The sequence below is a fragment of the Bufo gargarizans genome, chromosome 5 (assembly GCF_014858855.1).
Source record: "Bufo gargarizans isolate SCDJY-AF-19 chromosome 5, ASM1485885v1, whole genome shotgun sequence".
NCBI lineage: Eukaryota > Metazoa > Chordata > Amphibia > Anura > Bufonidae > Bufo > Bufo gargarizans.
In genome coordinates this window covers 7,785,613-7,805,533 of record NC_058084.1, presented here as the reverse complement: position 1 = coordinate 7,805,533, position 19,921 = coordinate 7,785,613, and the positions used below count along the sequence as shown (strand labels likewise).

The 19,921-nt window shown below is 46.0% G+C and overlaps 1 protein-coding gene across 2 annotated transcripts in view; it reads left to right on the top strand.

Moving 5' to 3' along the window:
* The window catches only part of ZFAT (zinc finger and AT-hook domain containing), a 162,193-nt gene that overhangs the window by 74,263 nt on the left and 68,009 nt on the right, over positions 1-19,921 (top strand). For both annotated transcript variants that reach the window (XM_044293725.1, XM_044293726.1), the window contains 3 exons: positions 3,289-3,438; positions 4,684-4,857; positions 5,766-5,854. In XM_044293725.1, coding sequence (XP_044149660.1) covers positions 3,289-3,438; positions 4,684-4,857; positions 5,766-5,854 — 413 coding nt within the window. The remainder of the gene's footprint in view (positions 1-3,288; positions 3,439-4,683; positions 4,858-5,765; positions 5,855-19,921) is intronic.

The following is a 19,921-nucleotide window of genomic DNA, read 5'->3' as shown; positions in this document are numbered from 1 at the left end:
CAAAAATCGCTCAGGTTTTTTTTTTTTTAGCACTTCCATAGGAATGAATGGAGGGCGGCTGCGCATGCCTGGTGCGTCATCCTGGACTTTGTGGGCTTCGTTCTAAGCATGGGTTTGGAATCCAGAGGTGGGACCTCTATCCTCATCTGTCAGACTCCCAGCACCCCGCCAATCAGCTGTTTGAAGGAGTCGAGCCCTGCGCCCATGTCATAGGATGCCAAGCACCGCGCTGCTGGTTGTATGCTTGGTATTGCAGCTCGGTCCTGTTCACTTGAATGGCACTGAACACTGCACCTAGGACACATGACCGATGAACATGACGTCACTGGCCTAGGGTAAGGCTACTTTCACGCTAGCGTTTTCAATTCCGCAATTGAGATCCGTCCTAGGATCTCAATAGCGGAAGAAAACGCTTCAGTTTTGTCCCCATTCATCGTCAATTGTGACAAAACTGTACCGAACGAAACGGAGTGCACCAAAATGCATTCCAATCCATTTGGTTGCGCCACGAAGCTGCAAGCAGCGTTTTTATGTCCGCGATGTGGTGCGGAGCAAGACGGATCTGTCCTGGCACACAATGTAAGTCAATGGGGACGGATCCGTTTTCTCTGGCACAATACTTTGACTTTCAGTGGTGTTCATGACGGATCAGTCACGGCTATAGAATATAGAATATAATACAACCGGATCCGTTCGTGACGGATGCATTCGGTTGTATTATTGTAACTGAAGTGTTTTTTGCAGATCCATAGCGGATCCGCAAAAAACGCTAATGTGAAAGTAGCCTAAGCTGTGAGAAGGCAGCAGCGCTCACCGGAGAGCCACAGACTCCTCAAACAGCTGATTAGTGGGGGGTCTTGGGTGTCGGACCTCCACCTATCAGATGCCAAGTATAGGTCAGTATAAAACATTCGGAAAACCATGTTAGAGGGGCCCCTTCCGTGTTTCCCAGATGCACCAGCTTATCCGTATATATCTGTAACGAGAGAAGAAGATGCTCTTATAACGTACAATTCTCTGTCGATTTGGAACAGAAGGAAAAATTCACTTTTTTACGATTTCTTTTGATTCTTCATTTTAATTGTCCTAGAACCTTTCTCGTTTCCCCCTCGCTCTTTATTATGTGTCGCGGACGTCCGTTCTCCGTGCTCTTCTCATTACAATCCTTTTGAACGCCGTCCAAACAGACTGTAACCAGAATAATTGAGACTGTCCATTGAAGGATGCCAGTAAAAAGTAACGCGAATGAGACCTGACACTCGCCTCGAACGGCCTCCTATTCTTCAGGAGAAGCCGCCAAAGGAGACAGGATATTAGAATCACTGGGACAATGGGTCGTAATCGCACTGCGGGACATGCAGATGTGACTTGGAGCCACGAGATCCCCGCGTGATGGCGGCAGCGCTGTAGTATCTTAAAGGAAAAGTAAACCTGAAGTCCTTCTCGTCTGCCTTGTAGTCTGTTCTGGTCACTAGGTAGGGCCAGGCTGTACTGGTCTTCAGTGGGGTGCACACGGAAATCACAGAATACCATGGCATCTGCTTCCCTACAGTGTGTGTGTATATATAATATATAATATAACATGCATACACTGATGTGCACATCCTCAGGAAAACATAGCACATTTACACTGGGGCATCTGCAAAATGCGTGCCGCCCCCTAAACCAGGCGCATCCTGGGAAAGCTGCACTGTAAGGGTAAGTTCAGATGTGGCAGATTTGCCTTGGATTTGCAGGGCACATCTGCGGAAATCTGCAATACATTAGATGGCGGTTTTTAAAACCCTACGTTAATACAGTAGATGGCGGTTTTTATAACCCTACTACCATAGATAGCAGAGAACCCTGTGTGTAGATCGGGGCTTACCGCAGCACAGCGTGCTCACCCTGTTGGGGGATGCCACGACGGTGAATCTGGAGCAAAATCCACGTGTATGAAATAGATTTCTGCTTTGGAATCGCCGCAGATTTGCAGTGAAAAATATTCCACCGCATCTCGGCTTTCTGTTATAGGGGTTTTCGGAGATTTCCATATTGATGACCCATCCTCAGGATGTGATCAGCGGGGTTCTGACTCCAGGCACCCTCATCGATCAGGGGTTGAAAGCTCTGCGGCCTGTAAAGTCACCGCCATTGCTCACCTCCATTGGACTTTCTGCAACTCCGTTCCGTTCAAGTAAATGGGACTGAGCTGCAATGCCAAGTACAGCCACTATAAAATATACGGCGCTGTTCTTTATATAGTAGGAAGAGGGCACAGTGCTGCAGCCCTTCCAGACAGCTGATCGGCAGGGGTGGCGGTAGTCGGCTCCCCATCGATGAGGTATTGGTGACCTATCCTGAGGATAAATCTGCAATATGTACATCCTGGACACCCTCGTATTTAACATTTCAAGTACTCTTCCCTACTTGCTGCTTTCTGAGCAGCTGACTCTTTTCTGGGATTGCATGCTAATGCCCATGAGATGTCATCACACTGCTGTCCCGTCTCCCTGCAGTCTCCAGACACAGAGGAGCTGCAGCTGCACACCCTCCTCCTTGTCTCCTGTTGGCTATATTACTAGGTAAGGATTTTTGGTGACAGAAGGGGTTCTGAGCATTTACAGAGGTCTGCAGGTGTACAGCTGGGACCTACAGGCTGCTGGGAGGTCAGGAAGATGACATGTATGTACTGCTGATGTATGGAATGCGCTTTTATTAGCAGCTTGAGAGTAATCTTCAATAAATGCGTACTTTAAAGGGCATCTGTCAGTAGATTTGTCCCTATGACACTGGCTGACCTGTTACATGTGGCAGCTAAAGGCGTCTGTGTTGGTCCCATGTTTCTATGTGCCCGCATTGCTGAGAAAAATTTATGTTTTTATATATGCAAATGAGCCTCTAGGAGCAATGGGGGCGTTACCATTACACCTAGAGGCTCCGCTCTCTCTGCAACTGCTGCGCCCTCTGTACTTTGAGCCAGGCAGTGTAAATGTCATCACACCTGCCCGGTCCTGTCAATTAAAGTGCAGAGGACACGGCAGTTGCAGAGAGAGCAGAGCCTCTAGGTGTAATGGTAACGCCCCCGTTGCTCCCAGAGGGTCATTTGCATATAATAAAACATCATTTTTCTCAGCGATGCGGGCACATAGTAACATTGGACCTAACACAGACTGCCTTCAGCTGCCAAGTGCACATGTAACAGGTCAGCCGGTGTCATGGGGCAAAACTGCTGACTGATGCCCTTAAAACCTTCAAACTTGTATTATTCATTATTATTTATTTTTATTTATTTATTTTTTCTTGCAGAGGTTTCGGCAAGTCTTATATCTGAGGTCCTCGGCCGCAAAGTTCAAATTAAAGGTCTGATAGGAAAGAGAGCTGCTAAATGCCCATATTGTGACTCCTACTTCTTGAAGAACGGGTCCGATCTGCAGCGGCACATATGGGCCCATGAAGGTGCGCTCGCTGGATTGTTTCTATAGCCTGTGACCTCTGCTGCAGATGTTTCAGGGTGGAGCATTCATTCATTTCAGTCTTTCAGCAGATCTCATTGTGCGGGTTACATTTTCCAGGGTCCGTCCACACCGGGCATATATGCTGCAGCTTTCCTACCATGGATCTGCAGTAGAAAAACTTTCAGATTTGTCAGCAAAGTGGATTTTCGATCTACAGCGTGTCCGTTTATGCAGCGCATTTCCACTGCGGTTTTCACTGTTTACAGTGCATAGTATAAAATCTGCAGCAACGTCCCATAGAAGAACCTCGAGTAACTTCTGAGTGCGTCGATTTACCGCCATGGATTTTTCTGCTGGGTTTTTACATTCTGTTTGGACATACCCTTTAAAGGGGTTTTCAGGGATTTTAATATTGATGGCCTGTCTTCTTGTCCTGTTTACACACTTGCGTTGTGGCTTCACTGTTTTGAGATCCGGCAGAAGATCTCAAAACCGGAATTAAACAGATTCCTGCCATTTAATACATCTGGATCAGTTTCGGCCGCATCCGGTTGTATTAAATGTCAAATGAACAAACCGGATCCGGTATGAAAATAATTGTAGGTCAATGGGCGCCGGATCTGTTTTTCTTGACAATGAATGGGGACAAAACTGTTCGGTTTTGGCCCAGTTTTGAGATCCTCTGACGGAACTCAAAACCGGAAATCTACAATGCAAGTGTGAAACAGGCCTTCAAAGCAGTGTCCGTTGTGTTGTGGACGGGGCTGGTAACTGCAGAGCTGCGGCCATTAAACCAGCAATCTGCTCTGTCCACTACACCACGAAGGATCCCGGGTAAGTGCGAGGTGTCGGACCCTCGCCATTCTAATATTAATGGCCTAACCTTTTACCAGGACCGTTTGGCTGTTGGTTTTAATTAGTAAACTTGTCGCAACAGGAAACATTCCCCCCCCCCCCCCCCCCTGACTCTGCAGTAGGAGAGAGGGGTCAATAAAGCCCCGGCCCTCAGCCATCTGTCACCCCATAGAGCAAGCAAAATTTTTACATTGGATATCTTACATTTTCCCCTTTAATGTTTAAAGGAGCCCCAACCCTAAAAAAAAAATATATACATATATATATATATATATATATATATATATATATATATGTGTTTACATCAGAATTTCCTGACTTGTTGTGAATGGAAGACCCCCACATCTGAGTGCTGTATGATGTTCACCCCCCTCTTCTGTACATTGTCCAGGTGTGAAGCCTTTTAAGTGCACGGTGTGCGACTACGCCACTCGCAGCAAGAGTAACCTGAAAGCGCACATGAATCGGCACAGCACAGAGAAGACTCACCTCTGCGACATGTGCGGCAAGAAGTTCAAAACCAAAGGGACCCTGAAGAGTCACAAACTCCTTCATACAGCAGACGGTGAGTGCAGAGTACAATGTGTAGCGGTATTTAGTTCTGCTGGGGCGGTATATTGTGCTGAACTGTGGTATTTAGTTCTGCTGGGGCGGTATATTGTGCTGCACTGTGGTATTCAGTTCTGCTGGGGCGGTATATTGTGCTGCACTGTGGTATCTGGTTATGCTGGGGAAGTATATTGTGGTGCACTGTGGTATCTGGTTCTGCTGGGGCAGTATATTGTGCTGCACTTTGCTGTTTGGTTCTGCTGCAGAACCATATACCACAGTGTAGCTCGCTATACTGCTCCGCTATGGTTTTTTTTGGCCCCGCCTACTTGACATGACGCCACCTACTTGTGTTGGTCCACCTTTTGTCCATTTAGGCGCACCTACAATATGGAGCCACTTCCAGTTTTTTTTTCCCAGGGCCACTTTAACTTCCCAGTCTGGCCCTGAATGCTCTATACACTGCTGAAGTGCATTGTGGGAAATATTGATTTATCTGCAGAAAAGGGGACAGTTCCATATTCCCATATACAAGGTGGCAGGGATCTGCACCGACATGCGGTACATGGTTGCCCATTAATTTGGTATCGGCCGTACCGGAGTCCCCCATCTGTAGGCAGCACTGTCCCAGGGAGCATTGCCTGCAAAACTGCCTTACAAAAGTTAAGTCTCCTCGAGGAAAACCAGTACCTTCCAAGGGCTTTGTCTGATCGTTTGCTTTAGATTAGCAGACATTCAGCGTGGACAGAATTACCCACAATGCAACACAGCAGGAAATGCTTTACACAGACCCTGAACCAGCAGGGGGTGCAGCTGGCTAGTGCATTGTCGATTTGAGTGGCTGATATCTGTGATCTTCAGGTTTGCATTTTCTACATCCTGACAATTTCTCACCACAACCTCGTGCGATCCGTTTTTTTGCAGGGAAACAATTCAAATGCACAATATGTGAGTTCACCGCAGTCCAAAAGCCGCAGCTTCTCCGACACATGGAGCAGCATACCTCGTTCAAGGTAAGAGATCCACTGCGTTATCTACCAGATTATTAGATGGCCTCTGTGTCTTCAGATTCCCAAGGTGCTCAGACAGTCCCATAGAAGTGAATGGAGCAGTGGACCGCCACATGCACCACCGCTTCATTCAGAGAGCAGACTCTGGGACACTTCGTTCTTGGGACTTATGGAGGTTTTGGAGTGTCCTTGGATATTTTTTTTGGAATAACCCTCATCCTTTGGATTTATTATTATTATTTTTTTACTTGACTTGGTGTTGATCTATTTTAGGAACCACTAGAGTAAAAATTTAGGGGGCCCACCAAGACCCTCAGCAGACATGTCAGATGAGATGCTCCATCAAAGATCTCCAGGCTTAGCAATGTTGTCTCATGGTTCTTGTAATCGTCTTTACCCATCTTGTTTGTGGTCTTCTCATATTGTCCAGAAGAAGAAAAATCTTTAGCTTGGGCTTTATGTGCTTCATTTGGAGGCTGTTAAAAGGTTAGGATTTCCATAAATGTCCTAATGCTGTAACCCACTTTTATCTCAAGAACATAGTCTGACGTGAATGGAGAGCAAGCTGGCCATGTGCTGCCAACTTTCCATTCACTGCTATTGGACTTCAGAAAACAGCCGCGCGCCCTCACAGTGAATAGTGAAGACACCATGCATGCACGGTTGAGATAGGTGCTGTCACGGTAGGTGAGGGAAGGGAAGCAAACCAAATGCAACAAAACACCAGGCTAGGCCCAAAAGCTAGGGAACAGGGAAAGGTACCAACCTGACAACCCCTGAGCCTTTCCCTGACTGCTGACAACATGAGCAATTCCTTAGGGTGGAAGTGCTCATGCGCTGGAACCTAAACCTAGCTGAAACTGAAGCAAACCCTCAACTAGGGAGCTGGAGATAAGACAACCGGTTCCTAGCGCTAGGTGCAGGAACCAGCGTCTTCCTGAGACCTAGCCAAATCAAGCAACAAAAGGGAAGGAGTAGGACTTAGCTTAAGACGGACGGGGTGCAGGAGATCCACCAAACACCAGCTGAGAACTCCAGAAGCAAATATAAACCGTAAGGGCTATAGTGAGAGGCGGATATAAATAGCACCACTAAGTAGCTAATGAGCAGAACCTGTGGGGAGGTGGGATCCTGCCCAAAACCACAACAAAGAGAAACAGAACAATCTGTCAGATAGACTCACGTGTAGTAAGTCTATCAGATCTTCTCAGGCCTCTCAAGGGGCAGGGCGTGACAGGTGCAGGTTCCACCACTCCTATCAGATGTACCATAAATATATGGTATGCCGTTAGTGTGCCAGATGGAAATACCCCTTTTAACCCCTTAAGGACACAGCCTTTTTTCACCTTAAAGGGACACTGACAGGCCCAATTAGCATATTTAGGTATATATATATGTTAGTACAGGTCTTCTAAAGTCTATTAAAATCATCTAAGTAGCCCCCCTGTCCACCTTATAAATACCGAAATATAAAGTTTTATAACCTGCTTGTCCGGTCACCAATCTGGCCAAGGGGCGGCGTTTCATGTCAAAATGCGCCCAGCCAGCCGCTCCCAACTGCCGTTCTGAAGCCCCGCCCAGCTCATCAATATTCACTTAGCTGGGCGGCGGCTACAACTCTCCCGACTCACGATCCTGCGTATGGTCCATTCAATCCTCTGGGCACGTCCTCCGTCCAATCTTCAGCGCCTGCGTACAGAGCGCTGCAGCCTCTGCTTTATGCGCATGTGCCGGGCACTTGAGTCGGGAGAGTTGTAGCCGCCCCAGCTAAATGAATATTGATGAGCTGGGCGGGGCTTCAGAACGGCAGTTGGGAGCGGCTGGCTGGGCGCATTTTGACATGAAACGCCGCCCCTTGGCCAGATTGGTGACCGGACAAGCAGGTTATAAAACTTTATATTTCGGTATTTATAAGGTGGGCAGGGGGGCTACTTAGATGATTTTAATAGACTTTAGAAGACCTGTACTGCTATATATATATATATATATATATATATATATATATATATATATATATATATATATATATATATATATATATATATATATATATATATTTTATATATAATATATATATATTATATATATATATACCTAAATATGCTAATTGGGCCTGTCAGTGTCCCTTTAAGGACCAGACAATTTTTTGCAAATCTGACCAGTGTCACTTTAAGTGGTGATAACTTTAAAACGCGGGCCATTCTGAGATTGTTTTTTCGTCACATATTGTACTTCATGACACTGGTAAAATGAAGTCAAAAACATTTATTTATTTTTTTGCATAAAAAAATACCTAATTTACCAAAAATTGGGAAAAATTTGCAAATTTCATAGTTTCAGTTTCTCTACTTCTGTAATACATAGTTATACCCCCCAAAATTGTGATGACTTTACATTCCCCATATGTCTACTTCATGTTTGAATTATTTTCGAATGATATTTTATTTTTTGGGGATGTTACAAGGCTTAGAAGTTTAGAAGCAAATTTTGAAATTTTTGAGAAATCTTCAAAATCCCACTTTTTATGGACCAGTTCAGGTCTGAAGTCACTTTGCGAGGCTTACATAATAGAAACCACCCAAAAATGACCCCATTCTATAAACTACACCCTCAAGGTATTCAAAACTGATTTTAAAAACTTTGTTAACCCTTTAGGTGTTGCACAAGAGTTATTGGCAAATGGGGATGAAATTTGAGAATTTAATTTTTTGGCCTAATTTTCCATTTTAACCTATTTTTTTCCACTAACAAAGCAAGGGTTAACAGCCAAACAAGACTGTATCTTTATTGCCCTGACTCTGCCGTTCACAGAAACACCCCATATGTGGCCGTAAACTACTGTACGGGCACACAGCGGGGCGTAGAGTGAAAGGTGCGCCGTATGGTTTTTGGAAGGCAGATTTTGCTGGACTGGTTTATTTACACCATGTCCCATTTGAAGCCCCCCCTGATGCACCCCTAGAGTAGAAACTCCATAAAAGTGACCCCATCTAAGAAACTACACCCCTCAAGGTATTCAAAACTGATTTTACAAACTTTGTTAACTCTTTAGGTGTTGCACAAGATTTAATGGAAAATAGAGATACAATTTCAAAATTTCACTTTTTTGGCAGATTTTCCATTTTAATATTTTTTTTCCAGTTACAAAGCAAGGGGTAACAGCCAAACAAAACTCATTATTTATGGCCCTGATTGTGTAGTTTACAGAAACACCCCATATGTGGTCGTAAACTGCTGTACGGGCACACGGCAGGGCGCAGAAGGAAAGGAATGCCATATGGTTTTTGGGAGGCAGATTTTGCTGGACTGTTTTTTTTGGACACAATGTCCCATTTGAAGCCCCCCTGATGGGTGCCCTAGAGTAGAAACTCCCAAAAAGTGATCCCATTTTAGAAACTACGGGATAGGGTGGCAGTTTTGTTGGTACTATTTTAGGGTACATATGATTTTTGGTTGCTCTATATTACACTTTTTGTGAGGCAAGGTAACAAGAAATAGCTTTTTTGGCACCGCTTTTTTTTATTTTTTATTATTTACAACATTCATCTGACGGGTTAGAGCATGTGGTAATTTTATAGAGCAGGTTGTCACGGACACGGCGATACCGAATATGTATACAATTTTTTTTATTTATGTAAGTTTTACGCAATGATTTCATTTTTAAAACAAAAAAAAAGTTTGTGTCTCCATAGTCTAAGAGCCATAGTTTTTTCAGTTTTTGGGCGATTATCTTAAGTAGGGTCTCATTTTTTGCGAGATGTGATGACTGTTCGACTGCCACTATTTTGGGGTGCATATCACTTTTCGATCACTTGCTATTACACTTTTTGTGACGTAAGATGACCAAAAATGGCTTTTTTTTACACCATTTTTATTTTTTTACGGTGGTCACCTGAGGGGTTAGGTCATGTGATATTTTTTTAGAGCCGGGCGATACGGACGCGGCGATACCTAATATGTATACTTATTTATTTATTTTTTTATGTAAGTTTTACACAATGATTTCATTTTTGAAACAAAAGAAAATAATGTTTTAGTGTTTCCATAGTCTTAGAGCCATAGTTTTTTCAGTTTTTGGGCGATTATCTTGGGTAGGGTATGATTTTTGCGGGATGAGATGACGGTTTGATTGTTCGCATTTTGGCGTACATGCGACTTTTTTGATCACTTTTATTACCTTTTTTAAGAAGTAAGGTGGGCAAAATTTCAATTTCATCAGTTTTTTACTTTTTATTTTTATGGCGTTCACCGTTCGGGTAAAGTAACATGACCGATTTATAGATCAGGTCGTTACGGACGCAGCGATACCAAACATGTATAGGGAATTTTATTTATTTCATTTTTAATCAGTGATAAATGTGTTTTTTTGATTTTTTTTTTTTTTACTTTTTTTTCCCCTCTTTTTTTTTTTTTTTACTTTTTTCTGACCCAGACCCACTTGGTTCTTGAAGATCCAGTGGGTCTGATGTCTTTATAATACAGTACAGTACACTATATAGTGTTTTGTACTGTATTTTACTTACACTTTGTCTGAACAGATCTATGCCTTTAGCACAGATCTGTTCAGCACCATGGACAGCAGGATGCCTGAGAAGGCGTCCTGTTGCCATGGGAACCTTCCCCTGGCCACAACTGCGCAGACGGGGGAAGGGTAAGGAGGGGGGCTCCCTCCCTCTGTCACCCCATCCTGTCCGGGGGCTGCAAAGGCACAGCAGCCCCCCGATCGGAGAGGGAGGGAGCTCCCGACTGTTAACCTGTGCTCTGTGTCAGGGTTGAACGGCTGACATTGCATCACAGATGTCAGCCGTTTATACCAGGGTGTCAGCAATGTGCTGACACCCTGGTATACCCACTGCCCACCAACGATTATTCAAGGGGAGGATCGCGATCCCGCTTGCCGCACCGCAACCCCCCCCCCCCCCCCCCCGCACCTCCCATCGGGATAAAATCATTCAGGGGTGCAGCGGGGGTGAAACATATACGTTTTTGATCCCCGCGGTCCGATCAGAAACTGCAGAAAGCGCAGCAAACCGCAGGTCTGAATTGACCTGTGGTTTGTTGCGATCGCCGACATGGGGGGGGGGGGGGGGTCACGGGTCTATATTCTGCTCATTCAGCTGGGGTCAGAATTTTACCCAACATACTTTGATACTGAATCTGATGCAAAATTGCATGAAGGCGCCCATGATTGTAAAGCGCTGGGTGTCATTTTCACCATGTGTCGGGTGTCTATGCTGAACAATATAAACTTTTTTTATTTTTATTTTATTTTATAATTCAGGACTTTGTGTGAAAGTCAGCAAAATGGATGCCTCCCATAATTTTAATTGATTTTGTAAAAAGCATAACGCCAGTACATCGGGCTAAGGGTGCTTCGCATGACCGTAAAAATTGTGGAATCCGCTATGTGTTAGCGGCTGTGTCGTTCTGCATTTTGCGGACTGCACATGGGCAGTGCTATATAAAAAATGCCTATAGGACATGCTCTATATTTTTTGCTGGGCCGCGGAACGGAACAACGGATGCGGACAGTACATGGTGTGACCCAATGAAATAAATGCGGACCCATTATTACGGTCGCGTGAATGAGCCCTTAATGATACTTGTTGTTCCATTCCTCTATTATTCCCGGTAGAGGCTATGAAAGAATTGCCTGCACTAAAGGTCCAGATTATTATTTTTTTATGTTTTTAGTATCCCTTTAAGATGTTATGAAAGCCTCCACACCAAGCGGCAGAAGTGGAGCATTTTATGTCTCGTTGGTGGCTCCTTTTTATTAGCAGCCTAACGTTCTGGCACAATTCATCGTACTCGAGCCTTCCTCCCAGACGACGCTTCCCGGATGTAATTTCCTATTACTCTTTACATTATCCGTCCTTTTATTAAAGCCTTAAATTCTATAAAATACCTTGGAGGGGCGAAGAGTCCAAATGAGATGAGAGTGTAAAATTTCAATGACTCTATCCGATATTAAAAACCGTAAAGTACAGCCCCATCCTTTACTCTCATTTCCCAGTCATTAACCGCTTTGACCTCGTTGTGACCGTGACGGGAGCTCCGCATCACCCATAGTACGTAAAATACGGCTTTCCAGGGGGCGATGAGGGTTAGGTTGTAGTAATTAAATTCTCACCCCTCGGGCACAGTATAGTTCTTCATGTTACTTCTCTGGGGCGGTTATTTCAGGTAGATATCACATTGCATAAAGTATGTGCCCCCTCCTCGTGACGTCTTACAAAATGTGTTTCATTTCCAGTACTCCAGGGATCAGCAACCTCCGACACACCAGCTGTTCTGAAACCACAACTCCCAGAATCCTCCTATCACTTTTATGACAGTTACAAGAACAGCCATGTTAAGTGTGCATGCTGGGAGTTATAGTTTCACAGCAGCTGGAGTGCCAAAGGTTGCTGATCCCTGCCATAGCCTATCATTAGCAGTGCAGATAGAGTTGTGCCATCACCCACCTCTCTGCGCTTCAGTGTCGCGTCCTCTGCACCTGAATGTTCAGCGGTATGAAGATCCCTGGGATGTGATTATGGGTGCCATGTTTAAAGGGAACCTTTCCTGTTGCACATTGTGTCTGAGCACGAATATACTTCATTACAAACCTGAACACGGATTCGTTGAGATTGTGGCCCCCGCTCCCACAAATCCTGGGTTCAGATTCGTGATGAAGTATAATCTTAAATGCACCGCTACCCACAGTAACGGCGCATGCGCAGGATTAAGATGGTCTCGCGAGACCGGCATCTATCTAAGGGCTCGTTCACACGACCGTGTGAAGCCTGTGCTGTGGACCGCAAATTGCGGTCTGCAATGCACGGGCACCGACCGTGGCCTAGCCGCATGGGGATCGCAGATCCATTCACTTGAATGGGTCCGCGATCCCTCCTTTCTGCAAAAAGAAAGATCATGTTCTATCTTTTTGCGGTGTGGAGGCACGGAATGGAACCCCAGGAAGCACTCCGTAGTGCTTCCGTAGTGTTCCGTTCCGCATCTCTAGATTTGCGGACCCATTGAAGTTAATCTGATCTCATCAGAAAGAATACATTTTATAAGACGGTTAATAAGATATTAAGATGAACAAATCTGGTTCGTCTGTAGCGGGCTAGCCTATTTGCTAATCACTAATTTATATCCATGATCATTCTGGGCCAGAAGGAGGTCCTATCATTGATTGACGGCCTTCTCTCTGAGGAGATGTCCTATCAGTGACTGCCAGCCTTCCCTCTATGAGGAGGATGTCCTATCAGTTACTGGTAGGACCTTCTCCTCATAGAGGAAAGTCTGTCAGTCACTAATAGGACCTCCTCATAGAGGGAAGGCCGTCAATCACTGATAGGACCGTCTCCTCATAGAGGGAAGACTGTCAGTCACTGATAGGACCTCCTCCTCATAGAGGGAAGGCTGTCAATCACTGATAGGACCGTCTCCTCATAGAGGGAAGACTGTCAGTCACTGATAGGACCTCCTCCTCATAGAGGGAAGGCTGTCAATCACTGATGGGACCGTCTCCTCATAGAGGGAAGGCTGTCAGTCACTGATGGGACCGTCTCCTCATAGAGGGAAGGCTGCCGCTCACTGATGGGACCGTCTCCTCATAGAGGGAAGACTGTCAGTCACTGATAGGACGACCTCCTCATAGAGGGAAGGCTGTCAGTCACTGATGGGACCTCCTACTCATAGAGGGAAGGCTGTCAGTCACTGATAGGACCACCTCCTCATAGAGGGAAGGCTGTCAGTCACTGATAGGACCTCCTCCTCATAGAGGGAAGGCTGTCAGTCACTGATAGGACCTCCTCCTCATAGAGGGAAGGCTGTCAGTCACTGATAGGACCTCCTCCTCAAAGAGGGAAGGCTGTCAGTCACTGATAGGACCTCCTCCTCAAAGAGGGAAGGCTGTCAGTCACTGATAGGACGACCTCCTCATAGAGCGAAGGCTGTCAGTCACTGATAGGACGACCTCCTCATAGAGGGAAGGCTGTCAGTCACTGATGGGACCTCCTACTCATAGAGGGAAGGCTGTCAGTCACTGATAGGACCACCTCCTCATAGAGGGAAGGCTGTCAGTCACTGATAGGACCTCCTCCTCATAGAGGGAAGGCTGTCAGTCACTGATAGGACCTCCTCCTCATAGAGGGAAGGCTGTCAGTCACTGATAGGACATCCTCCTCAAAGAGGGAAGGCTGTCACTCACTGATAGGACCTCCTCATAGAGGGAAAGCTGTCAGTCACTGATGGGACGTCTCCTCCTCATAGAGGGAAGGCCGTCAGTCACTGATAGGACCATCTCCTCAAAGAGGGAAGGCTTTCAATCGGTGATAGGACCGTCTCAAGACTCCAGAGCCCAGAATGAACAGGAATTTTAAATATATAAAATTATATATAATTCTGCTCCGTTCCTCCTGCTCTATAATATGCTGCCTACAGCTTAATTCACATTTTCATACTGACATATTCCCTTTAAATGGTTTTTGGGCAGTGCCTTCCTTATCCCTAGCACCCCCCCCCCCCTTCCTAGGACTTCTGCTGGTCCCCGAGTAACCTCCTAATATCGACCCATAGCCATCCTGACCATCCCATTCATACCTGGCCTATATGACTCCCTATGCCAACTCTGGCCTCCCTACAAGGGGACACAGTACCCCCGTACCATCCCTGCCTGGCCGGCTCACTGATTACCCTAGGAGCCATGACCACAGCATCCCACCAAGAAAGTCCATACTGCACCTCCTTAGCTTTATCAGTGTCAAAGCGGTTTTGAAATCAGTCGCACTGTGTTGGCGAGCTGCATACCAGGAGGCGGTATACTTTTGGCCATATACATGTATATATATTAGTTTTTTTAAGCGTTCGCCTGAAAAAAAAAAAAAAGTGCCCACCTCTAATATCCCCCAATGCTGCAGTGTTGATGCTTCTGTGCTCCTCTGCTGTGCTTTGTTTTCATCCCGGAAGTGATGAGGTGCCATACATGACCGATGGGGCCTATTGTTGTCTTCAGCGGTGATGCCAGATTGTGCGACCGATCGCTGGCCGCAGCAGCGATGCTCCAGGACCAGACTTCGTTTTTTCCTAGACGTGACCACACGGCATTACCCTAAACTCGCATCCTATTACCTCTGGATGATGGCGCACCCATCACAGCGGTTCAGTACCTGCTCAAGAGATATGAGAAACCCTACGACGACTGCTTGGGAACCTAGATATTCTGTATGTGGAAGACCGCATGGGACCCATGTAATAGAAGGCACATACACTGATATAGCGCTCATGCTTTGCAATTAGCCCTTGTTAATCCCTTCTTCCCCTGCATAGAAAATAATCCCTCAGAGATACATATGGTATGTAAAAGTCTTACCCCCCCTCCCCGATTGTCCTTCTCTATTGCCTAGAGCAGGCATGCTCAACCTGCGCCCCTCCAGCTAATGTAAAACTACAACTCCCACCATGCCCTGCTGTAGGCTGTTCTGGCATGCTGGGAGTTGTAGTTTTGCAACAGCTGGAGGGCAGCAGGTTGAGCATGCCTGGCCTAGAGGGAGCGATATATTAGGGATAAACGAATGAAATTGAGACGAATGAGATTTCTACACCGGCACAGAGAGGAGGAAAGGGAGCAGGGAAGCTACTGAGCATGTGCGTCCACCACTGAGTGCAGGAAAAGGTGGACCAGAAGGATAAACAGCAGGGGGCGCTACCAGAGAGGAAAATATAATGTACATTTATTAAAAAGAATAAAAATATATATATATACTTTTTTTCATTCGAAATTCCTCATTCATTGCATAGTAATAGTTTAACCAAATTGCAGGTAAGGTGAGGGTGGGCGCGTACAGCTGCGGCATCAATGCAAGAATGTCGCAGAAGAAGCAGAAAAACTTGTGTCAAACCTGAGTGTTTTTTGTATTTGTTGGGGTTATAAGAGATGACAGGTTCCCTTTAAACTCCCATCTCTTAGTTGGATAAACAGAAGGAACCAGTCAGGAATTCAGTCAGTAATTACAGAGGATGAATAATTAAAGGACCCCGTGCGGCGCTCCTTTCAGCCCTCCACAATATCCGCTATATAACCTGCGCTCCGTGCCCGCTGCGTTCTCAACACCTCTTCATACGTAATCATCGGCCGGAGATGACACTAATGACTAATTATTAGCCCGTGTGTGTGCGTACGGTAGGGTGGGTCGTGTGGGGGCACCCTGCTTCAGGGTGTAAAGGGAATTCTTTGTATGATAAAGAAGCTGTGTGATTTTCTAATATACTGTACCTTGCTTCGATTGCTCACTCTCTGCTTGCTGTCATTCAGTGAGAACCTTCACTGCTTACTGCCAGTGAATAAAAACCGGACTCGCAGGTGCAGGACTCCTTACGGTACATTGTTAGAGCTGCGTTCACATGTGGCCGTGGTCTGCTTTGGTCGTGGTGGCAAAAAAAAGCTGCATTTTTAACATAATGTGAGATGAAAACTGCCCCTAAAAGCACCTCATGCCTGCAAAGGTGTGAACACAGGCGAAGTCAAATTCTTGAGAAGGCTTGAAACTCAGTTTCGATACTCATCCTGGCTCAAATCCCCCGTCACTCCAATGGTCCCTGCCGGTCCTGCAGCGGTTTCATCATGTACATCGCGACTGTTGCGGCCAGTCGCTGGTCTCAGCAGTCACGTGCTAAATATGCAAGCATCACCCCTGAGGCCAGTGATTGGCTGCAGCAGTCACATACATGATGTGACATCATCTCTGCAGGACCAGCAGGGACCATCGAAGAGCTGGAGCAGCAGGAGATTTAAAGGGCTTTTGTCACTTCAGCAAATAGCATTTATCATGTAGAGAAAGTTAATACAAGACACTTCCTAATGTATTGTTATTCTCCATATTGCCTCCTTTTTGCTGTCTGAATTCATTTTCCCATCACATTATACACTGCTTGTTTCCATGGTTATGACCACCCTGCAATCCATCAGTGGTGGTCGTGCTTGTACACTAGAGATAAAGGCGCCGGCCTATTTGGTGGCCAGGACCGTGAGAGCGCACATAGACCAGTGCTTTTTCCTATCGTGTGCAAGCACGACCACTGCTGCTGAATAGCAGGGTGGTCGTAACCATGGAAACCAGCAGTGTATAATGTGATGGAAAAATGAATCCAGCCAGCAAAGGAGACGATATGGATACTAACAATACATTAGGAAGTGTCTTGTATTAACTTCCACTACATAATAAATGCCACTTGCTGAAGTGAGACAACCCCTTTTAACAGGTGGGTATTGGCTATTTTTGTATTTTACATAAAAAAAAAAAGTTTCTTAAAGGAAACCTGTCACCTTGATTATGACGTTTAAACTGCCAGTGCCTACAGCAGTGTTTCCCAACCAGTGTGCCTCCAGCTGTTACTAAACTACAACTCCCAGCATGCCCGCACAGCCAAATGCTGTCCAGGCATGCTGGGAGTTGTAGTTTTGCAACAGCTGGAGGCACACTGGTTGGGAAACACTGGCCTACAGTACCTTTTTCATGTGCTCCTGAAGTGGCCTTTGTTGCCTTTTTCTAACTCATCATTGCTCAGAAAATCTACTTTTATTCCTTTTTATACTCTGGTCTCCTGAGATCTCGTGCAGTATTTCTGGTGCCCAGGAATGTGGGTGTCCTGCCCCGGCTTCAGTTCTTCACTGCACATGCAGCGTAATTGTAGTATAGCCACTGAGTTATTCAATAAAATGTATCAGTATAGCGCCACCTGCTCACTGTTCTTTGCTTCATTTCTGTGTTCCCCTCACTGAGGTGGTCACACATGCTCAGTTCCATCCTTCAACTGCCACTAGCTATGAAAGTTACAGGGAGGGAGCTACAGCAGAAAGGGCACACCCCCTGAGCTGTGATGGGGAGACAGCTACAGCAGAAAGGGCACACCCCCTGAGCTGTGATGGGGAGACAGCTACAGCAGAAAGGGCACACCCGCTGAGCTGTGATGAGGAGACAGCTACAGCAGAAAGGGCATACCCCCTGAGCTGTGATGGGGAGACGGCTACAGCAGAAAGGGCACACCCCCTGAGCTGTGATGGGGAGACGGCTACAGCAGAAAGGGCACGCCCCCTGAGCTGTGATGGGGAGACGGCTACAGCAGAAAGGGCACACCCCCTGAGCTGTGATGGGAAGACAGCTACAGCATAAAGGGCACACCCCCTGAGCTGTGATGGGGAGACCGCTACAGCAGAAAGAGCACACCCCCTGAGCTGTGATGGGGATACCGCTACAGCAGAAAGAGCACACCCCCTGAGCTGTGATGGGGAGACCGCTACAGCAGAAAGAGCACACCCCCTGAGCTGTCAGTATGATTTAAATCTAGCAGAGCAATGAATGAGGAGATCTCTGGGTCCATGTGAGGTACAGGACTGGTTCTAGCTTTGTTAGAAAGAGACTGTCGTGTACCGTACTAGATCAGGGATGCTCAACCTGCGGCCGCCAGCTGTTGCAAAACTACAACTCCCAGCATGCCCTAATAGCTGTAGGCTGTCCAGATATACTAGGAGTTGTAGTTTTGCAAATGCTGGAGGGCCACAGGTTGAGCATGCCTGTACTAGACGATGTCTGACTTCCATTATTACATTAACCATGAACATCCCCTTTAAATCTGGCCATAGACATTTGGCTGACTCCTGGCTACGCATACAATGTGCCGTCCGGCTCGACAGGACAACCATGTTGATTCTGTGAAGGCGGATGAGCAGCTGCCAGACCGGAAGGATCAGCGAGGGCCACGTAGACATATGGTTGTCAGATTGACACCCATTTCTGGGGGAGGCGGGGGTCTTCTGTTACCTAATCAAGCAGAAAGAAATCAACTTGTTTTTCTCTTTAAAACTTGCACAATGTAGCGGGAAAACCTTTGCAAAACAAAAGTTAAATAAGAAAAGACGAGTTTTCCTTTGCCAAGCTGGCACAGGAACTTAGCATTTTGCATTTTGTGCCAAGCTTTGACTGATGGCTGTATATCTGCCTACAGCATATTCTACACGGACGGGATTAGTTATGCACGCAGCTATGATTTATCTCTGAATTATGCCAGCGTCTTAAACGGTGTCTTAAACTTTTCGATTGATTAAATTGGACGAAATGTTAAAATGTCAGATTGTTTACTGGGACCACCTAAGCCAGCTGCCAGCATTACCTCTGTTACTACGAGACGATCGACCAGATTTCTTTATACGCAGATTGTCATTTGGCTCTGCATGCCTTGAAAGGATGATGTATTATACACTACTCACAAATTGTGGGATATTTGGCTTGTGGGTAAAATTTTAGGATGAACCTAAAAGGCCTCTAACCTTTACAGGTGAACTTAATGTGACCTTCTCTAAACTTTTGAATGCACATGTCCAACTGTTCAATGTTTCAGTGCTTTTTGCACAACTTGCTGTTCTTTAACAAGGAGCTTGACTGCAAAATTCACAACAGGTGTTTGATCCATGAATCGTCCAATAAATTTCCTGGTTCAATTGAAATTGGTATGTAAAGAGTCCTCCTCATCATGCTGTTCACATTTTGACATCATGAGACCAAGACGACACCTAACAATTTATCAACAGTACCTCGCATTTGCAAAGCTTCGAGCAGGATGTTCTCAGACGGAAGTGGCCACTGAGCTTAGAGTGTCATCAGCAGGTTGTATCAGAGATACAGAGAGACCGGAGGAGTCACAGAAGGGCAGAGAAGTGGACATCCTTTGGCCACATCCCACACTGATGACCACTTCATTGTGAACAATGCCCTGCTAAACCAGATGATGAATGCCACACAACTCCAGGCACAGGTGAGAGGCATCCAAGTGTCACGTCAGACCATTCAAAACCGTTAACATCAGCGAGGTCTGTGTACAAGACGAACTGCTAGGGTACCTGACTACACCATCAAGCACAAGCGTCATCGTCTTCCATGGGCCAGGGAGCATCTACGCTGGACGTGGGACCAGTGGGCCTCAGTGCTTTTTACTGAGCAGGAATGATGGGCCACCAACGAGGTTGGAGAGTGCTCTGCATCAGCCACTTTTGTCACCAGACAAGCCCTTGGTGGGGGTGGTGTT